Source organism: Peromyscus maniculatus, chromosome 6, assembly GCF_049852395.1.
Source record: "Peromyscus maniculatus bairdii isolate BWxNUB_F1_BW_parent chromosome 6, HU_Pman_BW_mat_3.1, whole genome shotgun sequence".
Lineage (NCBI taxonomy): Eukaryota > Metazoa > Chordata > Mammalia > Rodentia > Cricetidae > Peromyscus > Peromyscus maniculatus.
The window spans coordinates 66,747,387-66,773,528 of record NC_134857.1 but is presented as its reverse complement, the minus strand read 5'-3'; the positions used below and the strand labels follow the sequence as shown (position 1 = coordinate 66,773,528).

Genomic DNA, 26,142 nt, shown 5'->3' with positions numbered 1-26,142 from the left:
AAAAAAATCAATAAAACTAATTCTTGAAAATGTTTTCCTGCTTTCTAAGCCATTTTATTACATTTATTGTTGGCATTTTGTTACAAAAATATTAAAAATAAAGAGGCAAAAATTATTAAAGGGACTCTGAATGAGTTTCTTAACTTAAGCTGAAACCTACCTAAGAGTAAGGCCAGGCAGAGCACATAACCATTAATAATAATAATAATTAATAATAAATGGACATGATCTCTTGCCTTTCGTATGCACTCATTTCTCAAATGCAGGCTCAGACTTGGCTTTTACCTTTAAATTGTACAAAAGTCACAATAGTAATGATCATGATAATCACTAACATAATTTAGTTTATGTTTTAATTACATCATATAATCTTACTCCACAATATATTATTCATTCAAGTTTCATTATATCTACTTTAAAGAAATTAAGACTCAGAGAGTTCAACAAACTTTATCCAATATTCTCCAAATAAGCTGGGAAGCATAGCACATGAACATGTTTTCAAACTGTTTCTTCTTTAGCATTATAATCCCTTCTTTCAAAATTAAGAAAAAGTCAAAAAGAATCTTAAAACATGTAGCCAACAAGGAGTTTTGAAATTTCTAAAAATGTGCCATCTGCATTTTGTGCTATTTCCTATCCCATAATTTTCATACACAACTAGTACTTGTTTGATTAAAGAATTAAAGATAAAATTTGAAATCAATCAATCATGGAAATGTGAAAGTTATTTTGACCTACTTTTCTTCATACTAAATGAATAGTGATAGAGTTCTATTATGACTTTTTAAAATTTATACTGAACAAAAATAATTGAACATATTTAGGGGGTTCAATATAGAGTTTCCATATATGCAGACAATATGAAATTATCAGACCAAGGTAATTAGTGTATCTATCATCTGAAACATCTGTCATGGTAATGAAAGCATTTAAAATCCAGTCTCCGAGCTATTTTGAATATTTTATTAATTGTAGTCCCTGACTGGGCGATGCAGAAACAGAGCTCAATCCTCCCCACAGCCTCTGGTAACTATCACTCTAGTCTACTATGATTTGAACTTCCTAAAGTTGCACATATAAGTAAGATCAAATGGCTTATTTAACTAAATATAATGTTCTCCATGTTCATCCTCATTGTTAACATAGGAAAGGATTTCCTTCTTTTATGACTGAATAGTAGTCAGTTATAGGGGTTTTTTTTTATATATATTTTCTTTATCCATTTAGACTCTGAAGTCAAGGATGATTCAGTATCTTGGCTCTGTGAACAATAGTAAAGAAAAAAGCACTAATGTGCAGATATCTCTCTGACACACAAATTGCAAATTCTCTGGAAATATGCCTAGTAGTAGGAAATCACAGATCATATGGTATTGGTATTTTTGTTGTTGTTGTTTGTTTGTTTGTAAGGACCCACTAAACTATTTTTCCTAATAGTTGTGGTAATTTAAAATACTATCAATAGTTGTAAACAGTTCATGGTTCTCCACATGTTCACCAACATCTATCCTTTTGATAGGAGTGAACCTAATAGATATGCAATGATATTTCACTGTAGTTTTAATTTCTCTGATAACTAGGCATGCTGGAAATTTTAAACATATATGTTGGCCACTTGTATGCTTTTTTATTTGTTGTTTGTTTGGTTGGTTGGTTCAAGACAAGGTTTCCCATCTGTCCTGGAACTCATTCTGTAGAACAAGCTGGCCTCAAACTTAGTGATTCACCTGTGCCTACCTCCTGAGTGATGGGATTAAAGGCATATACCACCAAGACCAGCTGTATGCCTTCTTTTAAGAAAAGACTAAATTATTTGCTTTGCTTGCTGAGAGAAAGAGAGAAAGGAAAAAGGAAAGCGAGAGGGAGAAAGAGAATGTGTGTGCATGATGCATCTGTGTGGGGTATGAACGTATATATGCACATGTTTTGGTATGTTTGCCAATGCACATGTATGCCAAAGCCACAGAAGAATATCAGGTAACTATCAATCTTTACTTTATTCCCTTGAGACAAGGTTTTCCTTAAAAGCTGGAACTCCTTTTTGTGCTAGGCTAATTAGCCATCAAGCCAACTGTCTCCATCTTTTCTCCCCCAACCACTGGGGTTATAGGTCCATGTGGCCAAACCCAGTTTTTGTGTGTGTGAGAGAGATCTGAACTGAAGTTACACACTTGTACAAAAGTGTTCCTTTTCACTGAGACATCTCCCTACCCCTTGTTTGCTTATCTTTAGTGAGGTTATTTGTTTTCTTGTAAGTTCTTTATATATTCTTGCATGTACTGACATATTCAATATGTGGAATACAAAAATATATCTTCAGTTTTTTATTTTCATTTGACTTGCAGGAGCTTTTTAGTTTCATTGAATCTTATTTGTCTACTTTTGCTTTGTTATGTGCTTTGAAGGCTCATTCAAAAGATCTTGTGAAAACATGAAATGAAGATATTTCCTAACTCTCCAAATTTCACAAATTTGGGTCTTAAACTAAATATATCATGTTATTAAATTAATAACAAAACTATATGATCATTTCAACACATACATTGAACTGAAAAAGCATTTTGCAACATTCAATACCATTTCATGCTTAAAAACTCACAAGTTAGCTCAATGAATGCATCTCAGTGTAATAAAGGCCATGTCTTAGTAGCTTTTCTATTGCTGAAACAGAACACCATGACCAAGACAATTTATAAATTTTATAAATTTATAAAAGAAAACTTTTAATATGGGAGCTCATGATTCCAGTGGGTTAGAGTCCATGATCATTATGGCCGGGAGCATGACAGCAGATAGGCAGGCATGGTGGCAGAGTAGTAGCTAAAAGCTTACATCATTTTTCACAAGTAGGAGCAAAAGAGAGATCTAATTGGATTTGGTATAGGCTTTTTAAAATTAAAAGTCCACCTCCAATGACACACCTCTTCCAGCAAGGCCACACCTCCTAATCCTTCCCAAACACTTCCACTAAATGGAAACCCAATATTCAAAAATATGAGCTTATGGAGCCATTTTCATTCAAACCACCACAGGCCATATATGACAAACACACACTAATGGCACAAAAATGGAAAAAACTTCTAAAGTTTTCTTCTGAGATCTGAAGTAAAACAAGAATGCTCACTCTCCAAACATTACCAATAATACTTACTAGTCAAAAGAGCAAAATAAAAGGCACCCAAACTGTAAAGGAGGCAAGAATTAACTTTATCTGAAGTCATATATTGTACATAGAAACTCCAAAGACTGCATCAAAACATGTTAGAAATAATAAGTTCATTAAAAATGCAGAGAACAAAGTCAGTATTGGAAATCAGTGGCAATTCTATACAACAGCAAACTATCTGAAAAAAATCAAGCAAGCATCCTATTTACAATAACTATAATAGCAAACTACTTAGAAATAAATTTAAGCAAGAAGAAAGATCTCCATGATGAAAATTATAAAATATTGATGAAAAAATTGAAGGCACACAGACACAAAAAGAAAGATATCATATTGTGAGGTAGATCACTGAATCTATTCTGAAAAAAAAAAAGAATAATAGGATAAATGGGTAGATCACTGAATCTACTGTAAAAAAAAGGGGGGGAAGATATAAAATGACAAAAGGTAGATTACTGAATCTATTATGGAAAGAAAAAATACTTTTAAAAAGGAACTACTTGTTTTAAATAAGTTTAGTAATGAAAAATTTTTGTCTGATTTTATCAAATGTTACTGGACTGGACACTGTTAATATATATATAATGGAGTTTCTTGTCTGAATCTGTCAAATGTTAATGGACTAGACATTGATAATGTAATTTTTGACTGTATATATTGTATATACTTATTGGATAGTTTTTCTTGTATTAATTATAAGCTTTTTTAATTTTAGACAAAATAAGGGGAAATGTGGTAGTATTGTGCACCCTAATAAACTTGTCTGGGGTCAGAGACAGATCAGTCACTAGATACAAAGGCTAGAAAATGGTGGCACTCACACCTTTAATCCTAGCATTCCAGAGGTAGAAATCCCTCTGGATCTCTGTGAGTTCAAGGCCACATTGGAAACAGCCAGGCATGGTGACACACGCCTTTAATCCCAAGAAGTGAGCCTTTAATCCCAGGGAGTGATGGCAGAAAGCAGAAAGATATATAAAACCAGAAAGTAGCAGCTTTTGGCTGGTTAAGCTTTCAGGCTTTCGAGCAGCACAGTTCAGCTGAGATTCATTCTGGAAGAGGACTCAGAAGCATCCAGTCTGAGGAAAACAGGATCAGCTGAGGAACTGGCGAGGTGAGGTGGCTGTGGCCTGTTCTGTCTCTGTGATCTCCCAGCGTTCACCCCAATAACTGGACTTAGGTTTGACTTAATTAACAAGACTCTTTAAGATTCATGCTACAATATTGTTCATAGATTGGAAGAATTCATGCTAAAAGGTTCAACTACATCTGGTAAACCATGTATACAATCCTAGTACTTGGAAATTAAAGACAGGAGAATGATGACATCAAAATCAGTCTAGGCTATATAGTAGATTTCAAACTAGTTTGAGTTCCACAGAGACCGACACAAATCTAAATACAGAGTAGCTGTGACCAGAGGATAGAGATCAGTCCAGTGATGGACAAGATGTAGGGGCAGAGGTGCTGGCCAGGGTGTAATGGAAGAAGTCACAGAGTACAGAGTAGAAACTAAAGCACACAAAAGAAATAGACTGTTCCATAAGGGGTCTACAGAAGCTAACATTTCAGAATGACTATTCTGGATTTTTTGTGTAAAAGGAAGGAAATACTGACGATATATGTAGTGATTAAAATTAAAGAAAGACAGGGTGTAGAACTAAAATAAAACTAAGCAAAATAAAACTAATTTGCAGGAAGTCAATGTAGGGTAAAGAGGAAACCTGGTGATGGCTGTCATCTGTAAACAAGCCTGAGAGAGATATTCGCTCAGCAGGGAGAAGGCAGTGAGCAGATGGCAGGGCAGAAGACAGTTACAGACATGTCCCCAACATGGACATGCTTTCCAGACATTACAAGTGCAGGCTGGCACTTTGTATATACAGGTCTGAAGTTGTGGAGAGCAGTGAGATAAGATTCTGGGAGCATGAGACAATAAATACGGGGAAAGGTCCACAAAAATGCTAGGTTTGGGTTTTGTTTTTGTTTTTTTTTTTTTTTAAGTACTGTTTAACTTAAAATAATAAAAAAAATATATATTAAGACCATTCCCTACTCACAGTGAAAACAGTATTACAGTATTCTAGCCCAGCTCTTAATTACAGGTATTAAACACAGTGAAAATGATCTACCTAATCCTACCTTTTTCAATTAGTCTATATATACTACAATCATGTGGATTACTTTCAGCCCAAACTAGGCATTGAAAAATGAGTGCTTTGCTCTATACCAATCTATCCTCATGGACCAATACAATGAGGGAAAGTGTAGACTCACTAATTAGGAGAAAAAGAGGGCATCATTTGTCAGCTTCATTTTAAGTCTCTGCTTAGTTCAATGTTCCACCTCAAATGGCTGACGAATATTGTATTTCAAGCTAAATCTCCAGTGTCCTCTCATTGACAACTAAATATTTTCTTGAATGTCAGCATAAAATCACATATTGCACCACTAAATCCAAGGAGCTATCACGCAAATATATGTTACAAGGAAAAGGAGGGGTAGAGCAGGATACTTGCCCAAGCAGGACAAAGCACTAAGTTCAACCCTAGGATCATGGCACAGAACCAAGGCAACATGCAATGAAACTGAAATTCTCAGCTCTGAGTCAGTGATATAAACACTGGCTAATTTGAGCATCTTCATAAAGACAGAGATCGATGATGACATATTTATTTACACACACAGCTCTTCTGTGGTTAAAACATGGCTGCCGTGTATACATAACATAGTAAACACAACAAAACAGAAAGGTCAAATGCAGGGAGTTAAGTTTTCAGACATAACTTTTAAGAGCTGTACTTAAAAATAGCATTCTCAGGTATACCAAAGAAAGGATCAACTTTGTTAAAACTCCACTCCCTTCAAAATTGTAAGAAGTTAATAGTTGTGAATATACTTATCACCTTTAATCTCAGGACTTGGGAAGCAGAGGCAAATGGCAGAGGCAGGAGAGTTCAAAGCCAGCCTGGTCTACAGAATAGCCAGAGCTACATCATGAAACCCTGTCTCAAAAAAAAAAAAAAAAAAGAAAAGAAAAGAAAACATACCCAGAACAATGGAAGTTAGACCACAACAATGTCAGAGCATTACTTATAAAATGTACCAAATAATATCAGGGGCGGGACAGAGGCGACAGGGTTAGGGCCGGTAGCCCGGCCGGCATGAGCTGGAAGGAGGCTCTTGTGTACAATCACCACTTTTGCACCCGTGTATCCCATAAGCAGAGTTAGACCTCAGGTACCCGATTTCAGACAGCCCAGAGGCGGGATCTTGGTGGCTTATCTACTAATACCATCTCATTTTTTAGATGTTTCAATGTAACTTAAATTTTGAACTTTAAATTCAGTTATAAAAGAAAAACAAAATTAAAATGTCTACATTTGATGACCACACCAATAATATACTGCATTACTGAACCACTAGAGAATAGAATCTCAGTGTTTTCACCACAGAAAAGCGATAAGCAGGTGAGGGGATGATGCGCATTAACTAGATTGAATTAGTTATTCCCCCAAATATATTCAAACCTTAATATACATCACTTAGTCTTATCTGTGAGTTAAAATAAATTAATAAATGGTAATTCCAAAAGAGGTGCACTACTTTCATTCTAAAGTAATATTCCCCATATAATGAGTTCAATTTTGTAAACAAATACCATGCAATAACATGACTTAACAGGCTGCATTAGAAACTGAGACCAATTGAGTCAATATTATTTCACTATTTTTCAGGATCATAACCAGAGAAGACAAGATTGCAATCCAATAAATAATTCTATAGTTTCCTGCAGGAAATGAAAAAAATCATTTAATTTTAACAATAAATTGCTCACCAGGGCAAACAAATGCCTTTTCAAGTAATAGGTTTTGGTTGAACTTAGACAAGCAGCTCAATTACATACCTACCAATTACTAGTCAATCCACACTATCGCTAAAAAACATTCTCTAACAATTTTGTTCGATATAAATCAGATCCTTGCATTGAGAGAACTATGTTATCCTCTGTTCTAATTGCTTTTTGTTTGTTTGTTTGTTTGTTTGACTGTTTTTCAAGACTGGGTTTCTATGTGTGACAGTTCTGGCTGTCCTGGAACTCTCCTTCACAGAGATCCACCTGCCTCTGCCTCCTGAGTGCTGGGACTAAAGGCATGCACCATCACTACCTGGTTCTGTTTTAACTTTTTTTTTCCTTTTCATTTTTCTTTATTAAGAAATTTTCTACTCACTCTGTATACCACCCACAGATTCCCCCCTCCTCCCTCCCAAGACACCCCACATCCCCACATCCCCCAAATCAAGGTCTTTCATGGGGAGTCAGCAGAGTCCTGCACACTGAGACTAGGCAGGTCCAAGCCCCTCCCCACTGTACCAAGGCTGCTCAAGGCATCACACCACAGGCACAGGGCTCCCAAAAGTCTGCCTATGCACCAGGGATGGATCCCGATCCCCCTGCCTGGGTGCACCCCAAACAGTTCAAGCCAAACAACCGTCTTCCATATCCAGAGGGCCTAGTCCAGTCCATGGGGGCTCCACAGCCACCAGTCCACAGTTCATGGGCTTCCACTAGTGTGGCCGGTCATCTCTGCATATCTACCCATCATGATCTCGACGTCCCCAGCCTGCAGAATCCGTCCTCTCCCTCATTGATTGGATTCCCGGAGCTCAGCCTGGCGCCTGGCTGTGGATCTCTGAATCTGCCTCCCTCAGTCACTGGACAAAGGCTTTATAATGACGATTAAGGTATTCACTAGATTGGTCACCAGAGTAGACCAGTCCAGGCATCCTCTAGACCACTGACAGCACTCCAAGGTTGGGTCATCCAGTGTGAGTACCTATAGCTACCACAAGCATACATATGAAGATGTTTTGGTAACCTGTTTTATTAGTGTACTCTCTTCTGTAGCTGGACATAAAATATCAACTACCAAGATCTAATGAATTGTGTGTGTGTGTGTGTGTGTGTGTGTGTGTGTGTGTGTGTGTGTGTGTGTCTGCACACATGCGTTCATATAGAAACCAGAGGTTAACTTTAGATGTCTTCCTCAACTGCTCTTCACCTTAGTTTTTGAGACAATATCTCACTGAACCAAGAGCTTCCCACCAATTCAGCTAGACTCTCTGGCCAGTGAGTTTTCAGATCTGCCTGTCTTTGCCTTCCCAGAACTTGGATTACAGACACTTGCCACAGGGCCACACCACCCAGCTTTTTACATGAGTGGTAGGGAATGGATCTCAAGTGCACATGTTTGTGCAGTTATCTCCCCAGGCCCTCTACTTTTATTTGATATTCATTATAGCATTTGCCTCTGAATGATCTCTAAATTTAAATAAATGGCACCCATTGATTCAATGTGGATAAAAGTTGTAAATGAACAAATGAGACTGCATTTTAAAAATCTCTTCTTGGGTTGGCCAAAAAGCTCAGAGGTTAAAGGCGTTTGCCACCAAGCCTGATGATTTGAGTTCAATTCCTGGGACCTGCACAGTGAAAGGAGAGAACTGACTCCCAACAGTTGTCCTCTGCCCCTATATATTACATGTGTACCATGATAATGTGCATCCCACGTATACACACACAAAATAAATTTGTAATGAAAAGGCAGCATGGCATAATTCTCTTACATAGAAACTTTTTAACAAAGTATACATAATAAGCAAGTGCTACATTGGCAGTAATCCACAATTATCATCATATTTCATACTTACATAGAAAATTTACTCTTGCTATTCAAAAAACAAAATTAAAAATAAAATTTAGATCCAACTCTCCAAATTTCTGAGTATAAAAAGAGGAGAGACTGACCTTTACCGTTTTTTTCAACCTCTGATGGATAAAGCCCAACAAAACAGAGAATCACATTTGCTTCTTCTAACCAAATAATACATACAGCTGGGTTAGTACATGACACCATAACTCAAGCTATTTCCTAAAGTTGTGTGGCAAAACATTGCATCTCCATTGATCAAAACCTCTCACCTTACCTTCAACTATGTATGACAGATGACCAGAGATAGATGTTAATAAAAGCAAAGGTGCCTGACTCACCGGCTCCTTTCATACTGCACCATATAACCGGCATGTGGAAAGCGCCATTATAGGTGTAAAAACAAATTAAAATGTGTAGGTAAGTAATGTAAACCACAGACACGGGCACTCAAAAGAGTATGAATTACTTTGAATGGGATGGAAGACGAGGTATGTTGAAAGAATAAAGTGATTATGTAAGTAATATTGTCTGTTGAAATCTAAAATAAACTTTCTTTCCCATTTACCTAGGTTAATTATTTAAATTAGGTGAAAACTTTTATAGCCACATAGGGGACTTTGAATAGTATAGACATTTCCTGTATCCTGTTCCACACACAAAAATCACTTATAAAAGACTTGCAATATTAAAACAAGGAAGAAATAATCATCTTTTCACTATATACTCAAATGTCAAACTAAGATGTGGAAGTCAGCCAAGATAATACAGTCTTTCCTGGCACACAAGCACTCATCAACTACTACTTATTATTTTGTAAACACCAAAGAACTACTAAATAAAAAAAAATCCATTCCACAATCTTAAATCTGATAGAATTCCCTAGAATTTAGTCATGTTGTCCATTAAAAAATTGAACTATTCTCCAAATTTTACAAAGACCAGAAAAACACAGAAAGGCAAAGACAATGTGGTTTCAACTCCTACATGTTACAAGAACAGGGCAGAAAAAACCAACTAATTTGAAGTTGTTAGCTCTGAGCTCTGAAAAGGGTTGAACAATGTCCTGCAGCAGGGCAGAGGCAGATGTCTGGGTGCTAGTGTAGAAGACTGCTAGGCAGCGACTTGATAAAGGTCAAGCAGAGTGCAGAAGAGATGCCTTCAAGGCAACTGTCATCCCTGCTTTTACTTGGTGAGGCAGCATCAGTTAGCATAGTATATCATTCTTATCAAAAGTTTCAAGAACAGAAGCATCAACATTTCTCATTTTCAGCCAAAACATAGCTCTCATCTACATTCTTGGACTTGGTTATGTCATTCTGACTCATGGCTTTAAATGTTAACAGTATAATAACATTGCACAATCTGTATTCCAAACATAGACGTTCAATGAATTTCAAGTTTATACATCAGTTGACTAATAGACATCTCCATGTGGACATCTAATAGATACTTCAAATTGAATGTGTTCAAAACTGGGCCCTGACCTTTGTGACCAGCTGCTCCTTCATAACCTTTCATTTGACCAATTCCATTCACTTAGTTGCTCACATCAAAACCTTCTAGTGAGCCTTCATCTCCTACTTTCTCTCATATAACACCTTAGTTACTGTGAGCACAAACAAGACACACTCAAATTGAGACACTCCTTATATTCAGAACACCCTTTCTTATCTCAAACTCTAGGGCAATTTCTGCTCTGGCCTTCCCTCTATTCTCTACCTAAAACAGAAACCAGAGTGTGGTCCATTTAAAAAGTTCTTTCATGCTCACAGAACTCCCAGATTTCCCAATTCTAAGAACCCACATGAATGCTTCAATCTGCTTCCCTTCCAATCACCCTTCCCATTCACTCCAATCCAGTATTTTCTCATATTCTAAGTGAGCCAGGCACATACTTGCCTGGCTCAATCCCTTTATCTTTATAGTGCTTGCACAGGCCTCCATGACTTGCTCCTTCAATTCCTTCAAGCCACCTTCAGTAACTGCTTTCCCATCATTCAATTAAAAATAGCACTCATGGGGGGTTGGAGAGATGGCTCAGAGGTTAAGAGTACCAACTGCTCTTCCAGAGGTCCTGAGTTCAATTCCCAGCACCCACATGGTGGCTCACAACCATCTGTAATAAGATCTGACACCCTCTTCCCTATACATAATAAAAAAATAAAACTTTTAAAAAAAATAGCAATCACTTGTTTTTCTCCTGGGTACTTTCTGTCCATCCTTCCAATTACCAACTAATACATAAACTTGTTACATTTTGCATATCTAATCATCCATCTCTCATCAGAAGCACACATATACCTAGAAATCAGGGATGTATGTCACGTTTGGAAAAGCTTGGACTTTTCTCACTGAAAAAAGAATACCTTGTAAGTAATAAGTCTACAGAGACTCTGAGGGAGGAAGAAGTCAGCATACTAGAAGCATTGAAAGGTTAGTGGGACTGCAGAAAAATACATGGGGAGAAGGATGTGAGATGAAATGGAAAACTCGGGAACCAGATCAATCAAGTCTTCAAAACCATGATAAAAAATTGAGACTTTTTATTTAATGCACTGTTTCAAAACTAAAGAGTTACATAAAAGATATCATAAGTCACCGGACGGGGGTGGTGCATGCCTTTAATCCCAGCACTCGGGAGGCAAAGCCAGGAGGATCTTTGTGAGTTTGAGGCCAGCCTGGTCTACAGAGCAAGATCCAGGAAAGGCATAAAGCTACAGAGAGAAACCCTGTCTCGGGGGGGGAAAAAAAAAAAGACATAATAAATCACAGTTTATGTTTTAGGATCACTATTACTGATACATAGAAAATATGAGAATGGGTTAAGGTTAGAAACACGAGGCTCCTGACCTAAGATATAAAATAGTAATAGAACCTGAGGTAAGAGAAATGAAACAAGTGCATAATTTTAAGGAAAATAGCAAAGAATGAATTTCTAAGATGACTGCATATATGGCTGAGAGAAAAGAGTAAATCAAGTATCAGCGTACCAAATATTTCCACGTCATCTTAAATATTTTATTGTCCTTTCATGATAGCCATTCCACTGCATAGGAAGTATTATCTGATTACACTTTGGTTTGCTTTGCTAATAATAACGATAGAACATTGTTCATGTTTTGGGTCATTTATACATACATCTTTTTAAAAGCTGCACTAAAGTTGTTTCCATTTGTAACTGAATTATCTTTTTGTTATGAGTTTATGTTTTCTTAGAAAATTCTGGATGCAAGACCTTTAGGTTTATAAATATTCTTTCCATTTAGTATGTTTCCACATTCTTGACAAAAGAGAATTTTTTTTATTTTGTCCTGAGTTAATTGAGAATTTTTAAACTCAATAAACCTATTTATTTGTTTGTTTGTTTGTTTGTTTGTTTTAGATTTAACTTTTGGTATTATATCCAAAAATTCTATTTCCAAATACAAAGTTATGAAGATAGACTACCGAGTTTTCTGATAAGAGATTTTGGTTCTCACTGAGAAAGGCCACTGATCCGTTCTGAGTGATGCTGTGCACATGTTCTAAAGGTTCCTCCACTCTTTCAGATGAAGATATCTGGCTGTGCCAACATCATTTGCTAAAGTATTGGTCACAGCCTAAATCCCAAAGTGATGGATAAGTTTTCCTTTCAATTATTGCTCTCTTGCAAAAGTTAACACCTGGATCCTAATAACAACATGCACCTACATGCTAACTATGGAGTTAGCGAACATTCACAGTATCTGAAGGAGCATTCCAGACCAGCTAAATCTGTCAGATACCACACTGACATTCCAAATGACCTTGGGTTTAAAACCATAATAAAGAACATAGCCCTCAACGTCAGGACATATGTGACAAGCTGAAATTAGGAATAAAAAGAGAGTAGCACTATGATAATGAAAATCTGCTCCCCTTCTGCTGTGGGATAATGCTTTTGTACACTGGTTTAATAAAACACTGATTGGCCAGTAGCCAGGCAGGATGTATAGCAGGTTAAGCAGACAAGAATTCTAGAAAGAGGAAGGCTGAGTCAGGAGACGCCAGCCCACCATCCAGGGAGCAGCATGTAATGGCACAAGGTAAAGCCATAGAACATGTGGAGACATATAGATTAACAGAAATGGGCTGAGTTTAAGTGCAAGAACTAGTCAGTAGTAAGCCTGAGCTAACGGCCAAGCAGTTCTAATTAATGTAAGCCTCTGTGGATTTACTTGGGTTTGAACACCTGTGGACCTGGTGGGAGACAGAAAAACTTTGTTACATTTAGGTAAAGCCATGGAAGACATGGCGACATAACGATTAACAGAAACTGGCCGAGTTTAAATGTAATAGCTAGTCAGTGGTAGGCCTGAGCTAACGGCTAAGCAGTTATAAATAATATTAAGCCTCTGTGTGATTATCTTATATGCAAGCCACGTGACTGCAGGGCCCAGGCAGGATCAGAGAAACTCCTAGCTACACCCTTCACATGAATTGCTCTTTTGGCAGCAAGCATAATTAAGTCTATCAAAATCACCTCCTGGTGAAAAATCCAAACTCTTGACTTGATTGGAAAGAAGGTACCTTACAGTGAAGCTCACTTTCTGCATTTAATGACCAATGAATATATTTAATGCCTGTTTCCAGAACTTCCTTTTTGTGGACAGTACCAACTATAACATATAAGTTCAATAGCAAAGATTATACATTATCCAGTAAATTATTTGGGCACTGGTGTCAAAAATCAATAAGCTTTACATATCTGCAGTTATTCACTTTTATTCCTTTGATCTATGTCTATAATTATGTCAGTACCATACTGTTTTGGTCACTAAGTCTATACACAGTACAAAAATAAGACAGTGAGTGTCTTCCTCCTGTTCTATTTTTCAAGGCTGTTTGGGCTAATCAGGATAACTGCAATTCTTCAGATTTGAGAACTGGCACTGTTATTTTATGATTTTTTCTAAATCTCTCTTTTCGAGTACATTTCATTCCCATATTAAAATTATTGATCAACTGAATTACATTATATGGGCTAACACGCTAATAGAAAAGCATATTTCTAGCACTCCATCTTCTGTTACAATGTCAGTAACTAGTAAAGACTCTATACATATACACGTTGTACTGCACTGTAGTGTATCAACAATCGAACACTGTAACACAAGACAAAGAATGAAGTGGCAACTCAGAATTGGAGACTTTTTGATTAATCTGTTTAAAATGTCTAGTCAACAATACATCACACATCCACTGGTCAGATCAAAATCTCAAAAAGGACATAAAATATTAATTAGTTTAGAGGTTCTAATCCCAAATAAATCCATGAGTAAAGATTACTCTTTGGCTTTGGTGGCTTTTTGTGCTTATCAAGAATGATCACTCAAATCATCTAAAAACATAGCTAGATGCTCATAATTTATTTCAAAGAACTACATTACCTAAGAAAATTACTTTCTGTAGCAATGGAGAAGTGAATATTGAGGTGCAGACATGATCTGCTTTGAAGACAAGCAGAAAATCTGTAATAAAAAACACTCCTCACTTAAATTTAATTCAGTTCCAGTTTTCCAAATAAAGTAAAACAAAAGAATAGACATAAGATTTATTTATTCTATTCCAAATTGTCAGTTAATCAAGATTCATTAATCCACTGGCAATTATCCCAACTTACAAGGTTACACATCTTACAGTTTTATAGTTCTTATACCTACAAAGAGACTGATCAGTCGTCTGAAATCTATTTTTTAAAAACAACCTAATCGGATGGTCTAAGAAGAAGAAATCCTAGACCCTTTACAAATTACTCTATGATGGCCATTCTGGACAGATACCTATCAGGCATTAGGTACATACTTAAATTGACACATAAGATTAATATTTTAGATTATTATTTAAGATTGAATAGGAAAATAAACCATTCACACTATATATCTGCCAAACCCAGCCGATAAAATGGTACTCTGAAAGAATTAAAAAATATGTGGATGTCTCACATTTTACGCATGAGGAAACACAATGAATGGAAAAGGCCAACAAGTTATTCAGCAGCTGGAAATGCTAATTTAATTACTGAAAAGAAATCATGCAGAGAAGCTGGCTGCAGAACATGATTTACAGATCATAAAGGAAGTTATATAAAAGTATTAAGAACATTTTAGTACTTCATATAGCTATAAATGTATGACTTCTAGAATGTATGGTTACAGAAAAGGCCTGCATAAAAATAGTGATAGTCCAATAACATCAAAATATTTAAAAATATATTTAAGCATACAAGATGTGTTAATATTCTAATTAAGTTGAAAATGTACAAAGAATAGAAACATAAAAAACTGTACTATTCATGTTTAATTTGTCATTAAGGATAAATACAAAAAAAGCATGTTTGGCTAAATGAATATGCTTTAAGTCCTGTTAGAAAATGTGGCTGGGGGTGAAGAAATGGCTCCCTTGGTAAAGACCTGAGATTGGATTCCCAGCACCCACTTAAAAGCTTTGTGTAGCAGTGTACACAAAAACTTTGGGAAGTGAAGTAGAGAAAGGCAGATCCCTACAACTCACTAGCCCGGCAGTATGGCTGAACTGGTGAGCTCTGGGGTTCAAGGAGAAACTGTTGCAAAATAAGATGGAGAACAATCAAGGAAGACATCAACATTGACCTCTGAGCTTCATATGCATGGGCATACTAGAGCACATATACCCTCAATGTACACACACGCATACCCACAGAAACATATATATGCCACACACGCAGAGTTAAGGAAGTATTTTTGTAACAAGTAGTGCACTTAAAAGGGAATATGTTTTTACTAAGTCAAGCAAATAAATTGGCCACATGGTACATAGCTCTACTGAGGTTAATAAAAAGTGAATTCTATAGTATAATAAATGAAATTCAAAGCAATATTGTCTAAAAGAGCATCATGAAACTATTACTGAAATGAATTTTAACTTAAATTGACTATGAAAAATAAAATCATTAAGTGATAATTTTTATTACATCTGGTTTACAGATGTGTATAGTTTGTACAAACTGAAATTCTAAGAAACAAAATTTTTAATCAACTTAGTCTTGAGATGTGTATATTCATGTATGTACCCTATTTATAAGAAAAAGTCCAATGTTGTACATAACATGATTTTTAATATAGTACCTGTTCACAGGTTAAAAAAAAAAAACCCCACTCTTAAGAACAAAGTTGAAATGTATGCCTAATCAATGATCTTATGACATTAACAGAACTTCAACACAAAAGGAAAAGATGTCATGGATGTTATAAAAAGCAAAGAACTAAAGAGATGTAGTCCTCAGAGCTGCAGCAGCAGCAGTTACTGACAATAAATGAAACACATCAGCCTCTCTACTGCTACAGGCTTTGTCCAAATATACAACAGCATCTCTGTTTGTAAGAAAAAAGTAACCAGTGATGCCAAAAGTTCAGAAAGTTCTTTTAAGGCCAAACTATGGATAATCTTTAAACTATACCCACTAGTCTGTAGTGGGATGATTTTCATCTTTTATAAAGTACCAAAAAATTGAGCTTATATATCTTTATATAATAGAAACCATAATGCATTCTTTTATTTATTTATTTGTTTGTTTATTTGTTCGTTTGTTTATTTTTCAAGAGAGTGTTTCTGTGTGTAACAGTCTTTGCTGTCCTGGATCTCACTTTGTAGACCAGGCTGACCTCAAATTCACTGAGCTTCACTTGCCTCTGCCTCCCAAGTGCTGGGATTAAAGGCTTGCGCCACCACTGCCCGGCTCCCATACTACTTTCAAATGTCTTCAAATTTAAACAGACTTTTTTTTTTTTTTGAGACAAGGTTTCTCTGTATAGTTTTGGAGCCTGTCCTGGATCTTGCTCTGTAGACCAGCCTGACCTTGAACTCACAGAGATCCGCCTGCCTCTGCCTCCTGAGTGCTGGGATTAAAGGCGTGTGCCATCGCCACCTGGCTTGAACAGATAGTCTTGTCAAGTTATCTAGTTCACCCCTGTTTTAGTCATTCATATAGCTAGGAAACCAGTCAGTTCTGTTATGAATTCACATTTGTTGCACATGTTAAAAAGAACTGCTAAAATAAGCACTGCTTACAAGATGAGCTGTACAAAACATGTCCCTCATGGGCCACCAAAGTAAGAGCTGCAGATGTGGCAAGGTGACTCAGCAGGCTAAGGCCCAGGCTGCTAGGCCTGGTCACAGTAGGGAACCAACTCCTCCCAAAAGTTGTCTGTCCTGTGGCCTTCAAATACATATAACCACAAGACATATCAGGAGTCTTCCCCAGAGAGGACTAAGTCCTTCACTGATTTCTTTATTAGAAACCATAAGAGCATAGTCCCATTCCCATTAACAAAACAGATCAACAAAACACAGAAGGTGCTCTGATCAAATGACAGATGAACTGGTACTGAACCAAGAGGGCCTTCCTAGAATCCTCTATGATTTTCACAGACTAATTTTTGAAGACGAATAGCATGATTCTTTAGACAATACTGCCATTTTGTTTAAGCAGTTAATTACCATCTAAAAACAGGAGCATCCTTGCTCCAAGCACACAGGAGCATCTTACCTCAAATTCTGCATGTCTGTGAATATCCTCTGCTCTCTGTCTGCTCAGGATAAATTCAGCTTCATTTGCTACTCTTACTAAATGATCCTTCATTGTTTGGCTAAGTAATCTGTAAGAGATGAATATTGTCAAATAAATAAATAAATATATATAAAACATACATGATTAGTCAGGGCTCAACAGCAGTATATTTTATTATTTTGAAGAAAAAGGAATATTTAATCCCTTGTTCTCATGTCATACACAATGAGGCATCAATATTATTTCACTTCAATAAATGAAATGACACAACAGCAAAAGCTTATTCTCTGGTGACAGTGGATTGGTTTGTATCACACTGGCCAACTGACTAATGCAACTAATAATTCTACATAAAAGCTGATGGGTACCGTTACTTCAAAGGCAACAGAAAGATACCATTGTTTGGGTATTTCCCAAAGGAGCATGTTTTAATGACCTTTGTCCCAGGCCAGGACAATCCTGGGAGTTATGAACTTTGAGAGTGTGGACCTAGTAGACATTAGGTCACCAGGAATGTGCCTTTAAATGGATATCGGGATTTCAGACTTTACTCTCTCATGCTTCCTACAGCCACCCTGACGTGAACAGTGTCTTCTCCACACACTCCCACCATGATATACTGTCTGGCCACAGACTAAAACCAACTGGGCCAACTGGCCAGGACTGAAACCTGTGAAACCATAACACAAATAAGTAAGTTGTATGAATTGAACAAGTCATGTATTTTTGTTACATCTTGGCAGCACTAACACATCAAGGCAGCCAAGATTTAAGGAGGCACAGAACCTGGAGGAGAAAGCAGACAAAGTCATTCGGCATGACTCTTCTCACTGAGGCATTTGTATTTACAAGTGAGACAGCACAAGCTAAACAAAGATGTTAGCAACCTCCCAGAATTAAGGAAACCAAGATAGGTAGACAATCTGACATGATGGAGCTATGCAGATTCCTAGACTTTCAGCACAAGTCCAAGCATACATTCAAAAACTAGAGTAAATCCAGAATCAGAACACTGAAAAATACCTCAAAAAGTATTACAGGGACGAATGAGCATCAGCACGCTCTTCATTTGTATTTTGGTCACAAAATGTAAATACAATTTTCTATGTTGCTTTTTTGTGAAAACTACAAGATGAATATTTTAGTTAGATAAGTTATACAAAAAGGAAAATCACACATCTAAATAAAAAAGGCATTACAGAGAAAAAAGTAAGCAAAAGTTTCAGTATGGACCAAATAATGTTGATGATGAAGATCATCAGATCCTAGAATATATGCTAGGAAGGGCAAAGTCTCCCTAAGACTCAATATAGCCTGGAATAAGTTCACTCAAGAAGTTAATGTCATCATCTCTGCGACATTGTTTACCAGGGAACCACAAATTAAAACTGCAGTATTATATGAAACCACCTGTGCTAGTTAATGTTGTCAACTTGACAAGATCTAGAATGACTGAAGAGACGAACCTCTGAGCAAGTTTAAGGGATTGTTTAGACCAGGTTAACTGAGGTGGGGAGACCCACTCTCAGTGTGAGTGGTATTACTTCATGTGCACTAGAGTCCTAGACTGAATCAAAAAGAGAAAGTGAAGTGAGCACAAGCACTCATAGCATTCTGCTTACTAAGTGTGAATACAATGTGACCAATAGCCTCATGTTCTGGCCCCCAGACTTCCCAGCCATGACTGACTTCTTCTCAACCTGTAAATCAAACAGGAATTAAAAGGGTGGAGATATATACATATATATATATATAACCTAAAACAATTTGCCAATTTTGGGCAATGATATGAAGAACCACAGACTCATAATTACAAAATATGTGAATATACAAATAAAAATTCTAATATCAATTATTCATCCTAGCAAAACATTAGCAACTACCCAAATATCCACAAAAAGGAAATTATCCATTAAAGGGCAAAATATTCATATGTTGAAATACTATATTGTAACAAAAAGAACATCTAATTATATGGATAACAAAAAAATTTCACAATATTGAGCAGAATCTCATAAAAGAATGTAATTTGAATAAATCATCATGTAAAAGTTTTTAAAACTCTGATATTAAAAGTCAAGAGATAAACAAGGTCAGCTTTTCTTAAGACCTTGACTAACAAGTCACATGGACCAAGAGAATTAAACCTCTTTAATTTCAACACAAAGTCTTGGATCTATAGGTAGTGACCGAGTACTTATACAATGGTAGGCTTCTGGAATGTGACTGCTCTTTGGTGATTTTCTCAACTCTCTTCTACAAAGGGGCAGAACTAGGATAGTAGAGAAACTCAAAAGTTCCCACCTACAAATGTCAGATCCGATAACAATGCACAATGGCCCCATTCAATTCCCATTCTACAGGGAATATGCTTCACTTTTTAGCAATGTTTGTGGCAAAAATGAATGAATTGCACACATACTGGATCCAAAGCAATTACTACACTTCTAGTAACATACTACACGAACATGTTCCTAGAATCAAGAAAAATAGATGTAAGTTCACTATCACATTCTTTACAAAAAATAAACAGCTAGCGAGCCTAATTATGTACCATAGTAGCTTCTAAATTTGTGTAACAAAAGAGTTCATGCCCAATATGAATTTATGAAAAAATATAAAAGAAAATACAACAAATTACCAGTTATCTAATATAAAGGTCAGCAAATTACAGCCTGCAGGCCAAAGCTGGCTTACCAATTATTCTGTTAATACAGTTTAACAAGATCACTTGTTTAAGTGTCATCTGTGACTATTTCTAAAACATAGGATCATACTGAGCTGAACAGCTGTAGCAGAAGCTGTATGTTCTACAAATCCTACATTACTATTTGAGCCTTTACAAAGAACACCTACACACACCTAGGCTAGAAATAGAGACTGTACCTCCTCCTGAGACATATATATTCATTGAGGTTATTCAAGCAATGATGAAAAGAAATAAAAATAGACTTAAAACAGCTTTCTGCTTTTGTATAACATTTTACTCTTTTTATGAATCTTATATGCACTATGAAATATCTTGTCCCTCAGATTCAAATTATCTCCTGGCTACTTTCGACATCAAAAATAAACATTTGTCCACAATTTTGAGGTGATATGATCAGGGTAATTTAAATGCTTTTAAATAGTACACATTTAGATACTATAAACAATCCCCAGTGTGATTCTTAAACCTGCTAATGAATAACTTCCTTGGAGTGTAAAACAGAAAACAGGGGCTTTCAAGAATGCCGACGAACAATACTATTTTGTGCTCCTTAGTTTCCCTCTGGAGACCTGAAACCACATCATGAATTTATTGTCAATATATTGCCTTGCAGCACTCAAACATTAATTGAATTGATTAGTCAATGGCACACCATTGTCCTATTCCCCAGTCAAGTAACCTCAAAGTTATTTTAGCCTCCTCACTTTTCTCTACTGTCTTCCTTCAGACCTACAATCAACACATTTTGTCAATACTTCCTCTGTAATATGTCTAGATTTAATTTATTCTATTGCACAAATGGCCTAATAAAATCAAGACTTCATTCACATTATGACTGAATAAATCCTCCATTGGCTTAACATTTTTGTTACCTGCCTTTTAAAGCATTGTAACAACTAGTACACTATAAAATCTAGACTCAACCATGGAAGTAAGTTTTCCTTACATCTGACTATCCTTCATTATATATTAAGACTTCATAGTGGTGCATGAACACACAAACACACACAAAGTAATAATAATAGTAATTATTAAATTTTTTAAAATTGAACATTTGAAGATATTATGCTAAGTGAAATAAGCAGACTACTGTAGAAAAACTGTGATTCCATTTATCTGAGATTGAGAACAGTCAACCTCATAGAGGCAGGAAACAGAATGATGATGGTCAGGGGTTACAAGGAGGAAGGTCTGGGGAGTCAGTGTTGAGTGGGTAAAGAAGTTCCATTTTCTAAAATGATTTCTGCAGATAAATGTTGGTAATATTACTCAACAATGTAAATGCACTGAATGTTGCAGATTATACAAATATGGCTACTATGATAAATTACATCATACTATTCTCTTGTTTAAAACTCAATAATATAAGCCGGGCGGTGGTGGCGCACGCCTTTAATCCCAGCACTCGGGAGGCAGAGCCAGGTGGATCTCTGTGAGTTCGAGGCCAGCCTGGGCTACCAAGTGAGCTCCAGGAAAGGCGCAAAGCTACACAGAGAAACCCTGTCTCGAAAAACCAAAAAAAAAAAAAAAAAAAAAAAACTCAATAATATATTTTATTAAACAAGATTAAATGTAAACTTATTGAGATACTATATTATCTAAAAATCAAATGCTTCTCTCATATTTCTGAAACGCACTACTTTCTTCCTTGCTTGTTCCAGCCATCTGTTTCCAACTCTTTACTAACTGTGTTTTAGTACAGTTATTGTTCTCTCCCTAAGGTAGTTTATCTCTGTTCCCATACTTTAAAATCAGATGTTGAGGGGCTGGAGAGATATCTCAATGGTTAGAAAGCACTTGCTGCTCTTCTAGAGGACCTGGATTCAATTCCCAGCAACCACACAATGACTCACAACCTATTGTAACTCCAATCCCCAGAGATCAGACACCCTCTTCTGGCCCTTGAGGATACTTCATTCACATGATACACAAACATACATTCAGGGAAAACACTCATACACACTTAAAAAAAAATCAGATGTTAAATCACACAACCATGGTGGCATACATCTGCAGGAGGATCAAGAATTTAAGACCAGCCATGGCTAGACAATGAGGTTAGGGACAGACTGAGGTACATGAGGCCTTTTCTTTAATTTTTTTTTTTTTAATCAACTTCTTCGCCATTCTTGTTTGTACATCCATTCCATATTGACCTCCCTATAAGTCGTCTTCTCTTTATTCTTACAACATGATCCTGTTTTATTTATTTAGGGTATCTGAATTGTCTTGTCTCCTTGTATATTTAGAATCCTCATGTTTCTGGCAACCCAGATTTCTGCATAGCTACATCCTAGAGAATGGTATCTGGTACATGGAAAAATCCCACAAACAGGTACCTAGGGGATGCCAGAAAACAAATGCTACAAATCATTTTTCCATCTGCTCCCCCCACACCATTCTTTACATCTAAAACCTTAAACTGAAAAGACTGGCTTCAAGCCTCTGCTTCTCTATGGAATATTCTGTAATTTCACCATACAAAGACCTTTATTTTATGTCAATTATGTCTAATATTATAGTATATTATATTATTACACTTTTATACATTACCATAGACAACCGTAATTAGTATTCTGTATATAACAATCTATTTCCCAACTAACAAAGAATGCACTTTTCAATTAACCTTTTTAAATCAACCATAACATCAAAAAAGTACAATTCAGGAGAGCTGTGGTCGGTCACTATGGGAGTGTGTGTGTGTGTGTGTGTGTGTGTGTGTGTGTGTATAATTTAATGATCTTATACTTGAATGGAACCATGGGCATTCTCCTTAACAATTTACAAACTGTGTTTAAATCAGCATCTCCCAAGCTCCTAAACAGAAATGTGGCTTGTCCTTTCATTAGATTAAACATTAAAGTGACTGTACAAACTCAATCAACACATGTATTTTTTTCCTAAAATGTCATTTCTCCCATGTATACGCTTATCTTTCTAAATATACCATTTACCTAATTTATATAATAAATTGCAATGAAAAATTAAAGGCATATGAAGAAGCCAAAGTCTTAATTATAAGCAGTTTCAAATGTTGTATTTAATATAAAGTAGATTAATCTCTGAATGCAGAACATGAAATGATTCACATATTTTAATATTAAGAAGAAAATGTATGTATAATTTATATCTACAGTGCAAGGAGGAAGGGAAAAAATACTGCTTGTGTCAACCTTAGGAAACAAACAGCCCTATCAAGTGACCAACTACAAAAGATTCACACTTGAGGCTCAATAAATAACAGTAATGATGACAGCTACCTCCCATAACTACATTATGAGCCATTGTCCACATCTGATTATTCTAGTCTAGACCTTGGGTAAGTACATACACACATTTTTACTAAGTTTTCTAATATTACTGCTCTGTCTTTGGCTTTCTATAACCTCCATTAGCAGCTACCCTCAGAATTTGCTCATACATAGGACCACTTATAGAAAAAGAAGTAACTACTTCTATGAACCCTAACAACTGAGAAAGTAGAAGTACTACCCCTTACTTTCACAATGCTTCCAACATTGTAATACCGTTAGAATTGATTACAGAGAAACATCGCAAGCCAGTAAGGTGGGAGCCTGATTCTAAATACCAATACTATATAAAGCTAATCCTAAAGACTTTGAAGACTATGGCCTCTACAAATTAACATAACCTTTGTTCTTAGGGTGAAAATAATTTTCTAACTCTCTACATACTAGCCTCCTTCCTTAAATCTCTTTCTTACACCCCTCCTTTTCTATTCCTTGTTCTCATTCTTCCCTATTTCCTTCCACACCCCTTTCTTCCCCCTCCTTTCATAAAATATTATTTAATATCACAAGCATCCTTAAATGAGTACCTATCCACTCACTTGCAAATTAAAACTCTCAATAACAACTTTGAGTAAGGTAGAAAATAGCTCAAACATCAGAGAATACACAAGTCTGGAACCTGAGAATAGGATGCTAACAAGATGTTTGTTTTTGTTACACTTAATACATTTCACACATATTTAAGAACAATCTAGATCTTTCCTGAGGTCCAGCCCAAGTAGTATGTACTGTTCTGGAAAGTAACAGTCTCAAATAAAGAGACTGTAGTTTTACATATTCCTCCTGACAACTGGAATGTTAATAACAATACTATATAAGACTGATTCTTCTTGCGAATTCAAGAGCTTTATAACTTAATGTCACTTTTATTACAAATGCCACAGTCTGACCTCAACTTGCTTATTCCAATCTTGTATTGCAAAATAACTCATCACTGAGAATTTTAAAACTGCACATGGTACTACGAAGTCCACAACAGAAACAAAAGGATCAATTACTAAGTGGACATATTCTAGGTCAAAGACATTCCCTATCAAAGAATGGATTCTTGAGAATGGGTAAATAGAAATAGAAAAATATAATCATGTATAGAAAAGACAATTTGGGGGGAAACAGCTGTTACAGATGCTTACACTTTGTTTTCCAATAGCTGCTCTGGATACCAGAAGCATATTCTCAACACTTGGCAGGAGCTCGTCCATTCTGATATCCTATTTAAAATTGCAATGTCCTCTCTCTCAAGTTGAACCTATTTCCCTAACATGCTATTCTGGCTTTTTCAATAATACCTTCTGATATAATATCGTTTCTTAAGATTTTCTCTCTTTACCAATTAAATGAAAGCCTGGGAGGATGGCATATCTATTCTGCCCAATACTAACTCTCTTGATCCCAGGCTGTGAACTATTACATAGCTGGTGTGCACAAATACCAATTCAGTGGGGAAAGTTTGCTTTCTCAATGTTTTAATTCAATTTTCTTTTTCTGTCCCAATTGCTATCCTTTTTTTGGTAGCATTCATTAAGATTTAATCTGGTAATTTATTTCATTTAGTATAAGTTGCATATATATATATATATATATATATATACACACACACACACACATACATTTATATGTAAACATACTTATATAATTTCTATACAACTATAAGTACATTCTCATAATCTTGATACATTCAAATCACTGGACATCAGCATACATCTATACGGAAAAAGAAAGAGACAGCCTGACTTAAAAAACGTAAACTGCCCCTGTACAAACAGGACAGCTACAGCTAAGGAGATAGCTCGGGGGCTGAGAACTTGTCCAGTTTGTACAGGATTCAACACCTGTTGCTGCTCAAATAAAACAGAAAGAAAAAGGGACTCATTTAAACTGGGCATGGTCCAGGTGTATGTTTGAACTCCCAGCACTAAAACCCAGAGTTATAGGCAGGAAGTCACATCTGCTTGGAGGTCAGCCTTGCCTACATGGGGAGTCCCGGGTTGGCCAGAACTGTATAGTAATACCCTGTCATATTAAGCTTTGAAATTTTTAGTGGATATTTTTTTGTGGAATTTGTGTATTTTTGAAACAAGATAGCATGCTTATTCAGAACTACTGCTTTAAATCAATACAAATAAGACAAGCTTAAAAAATAATCACAGGGGCTGGAGAGATGGCTCGGAGGTTAAGAGCACCGACTGCTCTTCCAGAGGTCCTGAGTTCAATTCCCAGCCACCACATGGTGGTTCACAACCATCTGTAATGAGATCTGGCACCCTCTTCCATATACATAATAAATAAATATATCTTTAAAAAAAAGAAAAGAAAAAATAATCACAGAAAAATAATTTGATTATAAAATCACAAAATTTGTTGAAGGCTGAAGTGTATTATATTAACTATATGTTGTTGACTGAGCTAAAAAGTTAAACATGAAAAATAATCTGACCACCTAAGTTTTTAAAAATACTTACAGAATTGAGAAAAATATCCTTATTCTAATAAAAGAAACATTACTTTTGATAAACTATTAAATCTTCACAAAATAAATAGAATCAAATATTATAAATTTTAAAAGGAAGAAACAGCATAAATGTAATCATAAATTACCCTCACAAATTTCAATGCCAAATGGTCCAGGGTTGGAATAAATAGAGATGGGAGGGTTTCTCCTCAACTAA

The 26,142-nt window shown here is 36.0% G+C and overlaps 1 protein-coding gene across 2 annotated transcripts in view; it reads right to left on the bottom strand.

Annotated features, from left to right (window-relative positions):
* The window catches only part of Lrba (LPS responsive beige-like anchor protein), a 571,922-nt gene that overhangs the window by 362,604 nt on the left and 183,176 nt on the right, over window positions 1-26,142 (bottom strand). For both annotated transcript variants that reach the window (XM_006976444.4, XM_042279232.2), the window contains exon 35: window positions 17,429-17,537. In XM_006976444.4, the coding sequence (XP_006976506.1) occupies window positions 17,429-17,537 (109 nt within the window). The remainder of the gene's footprint in view (window positions 1-17,428; window positions 17,538-26,142) is intronic.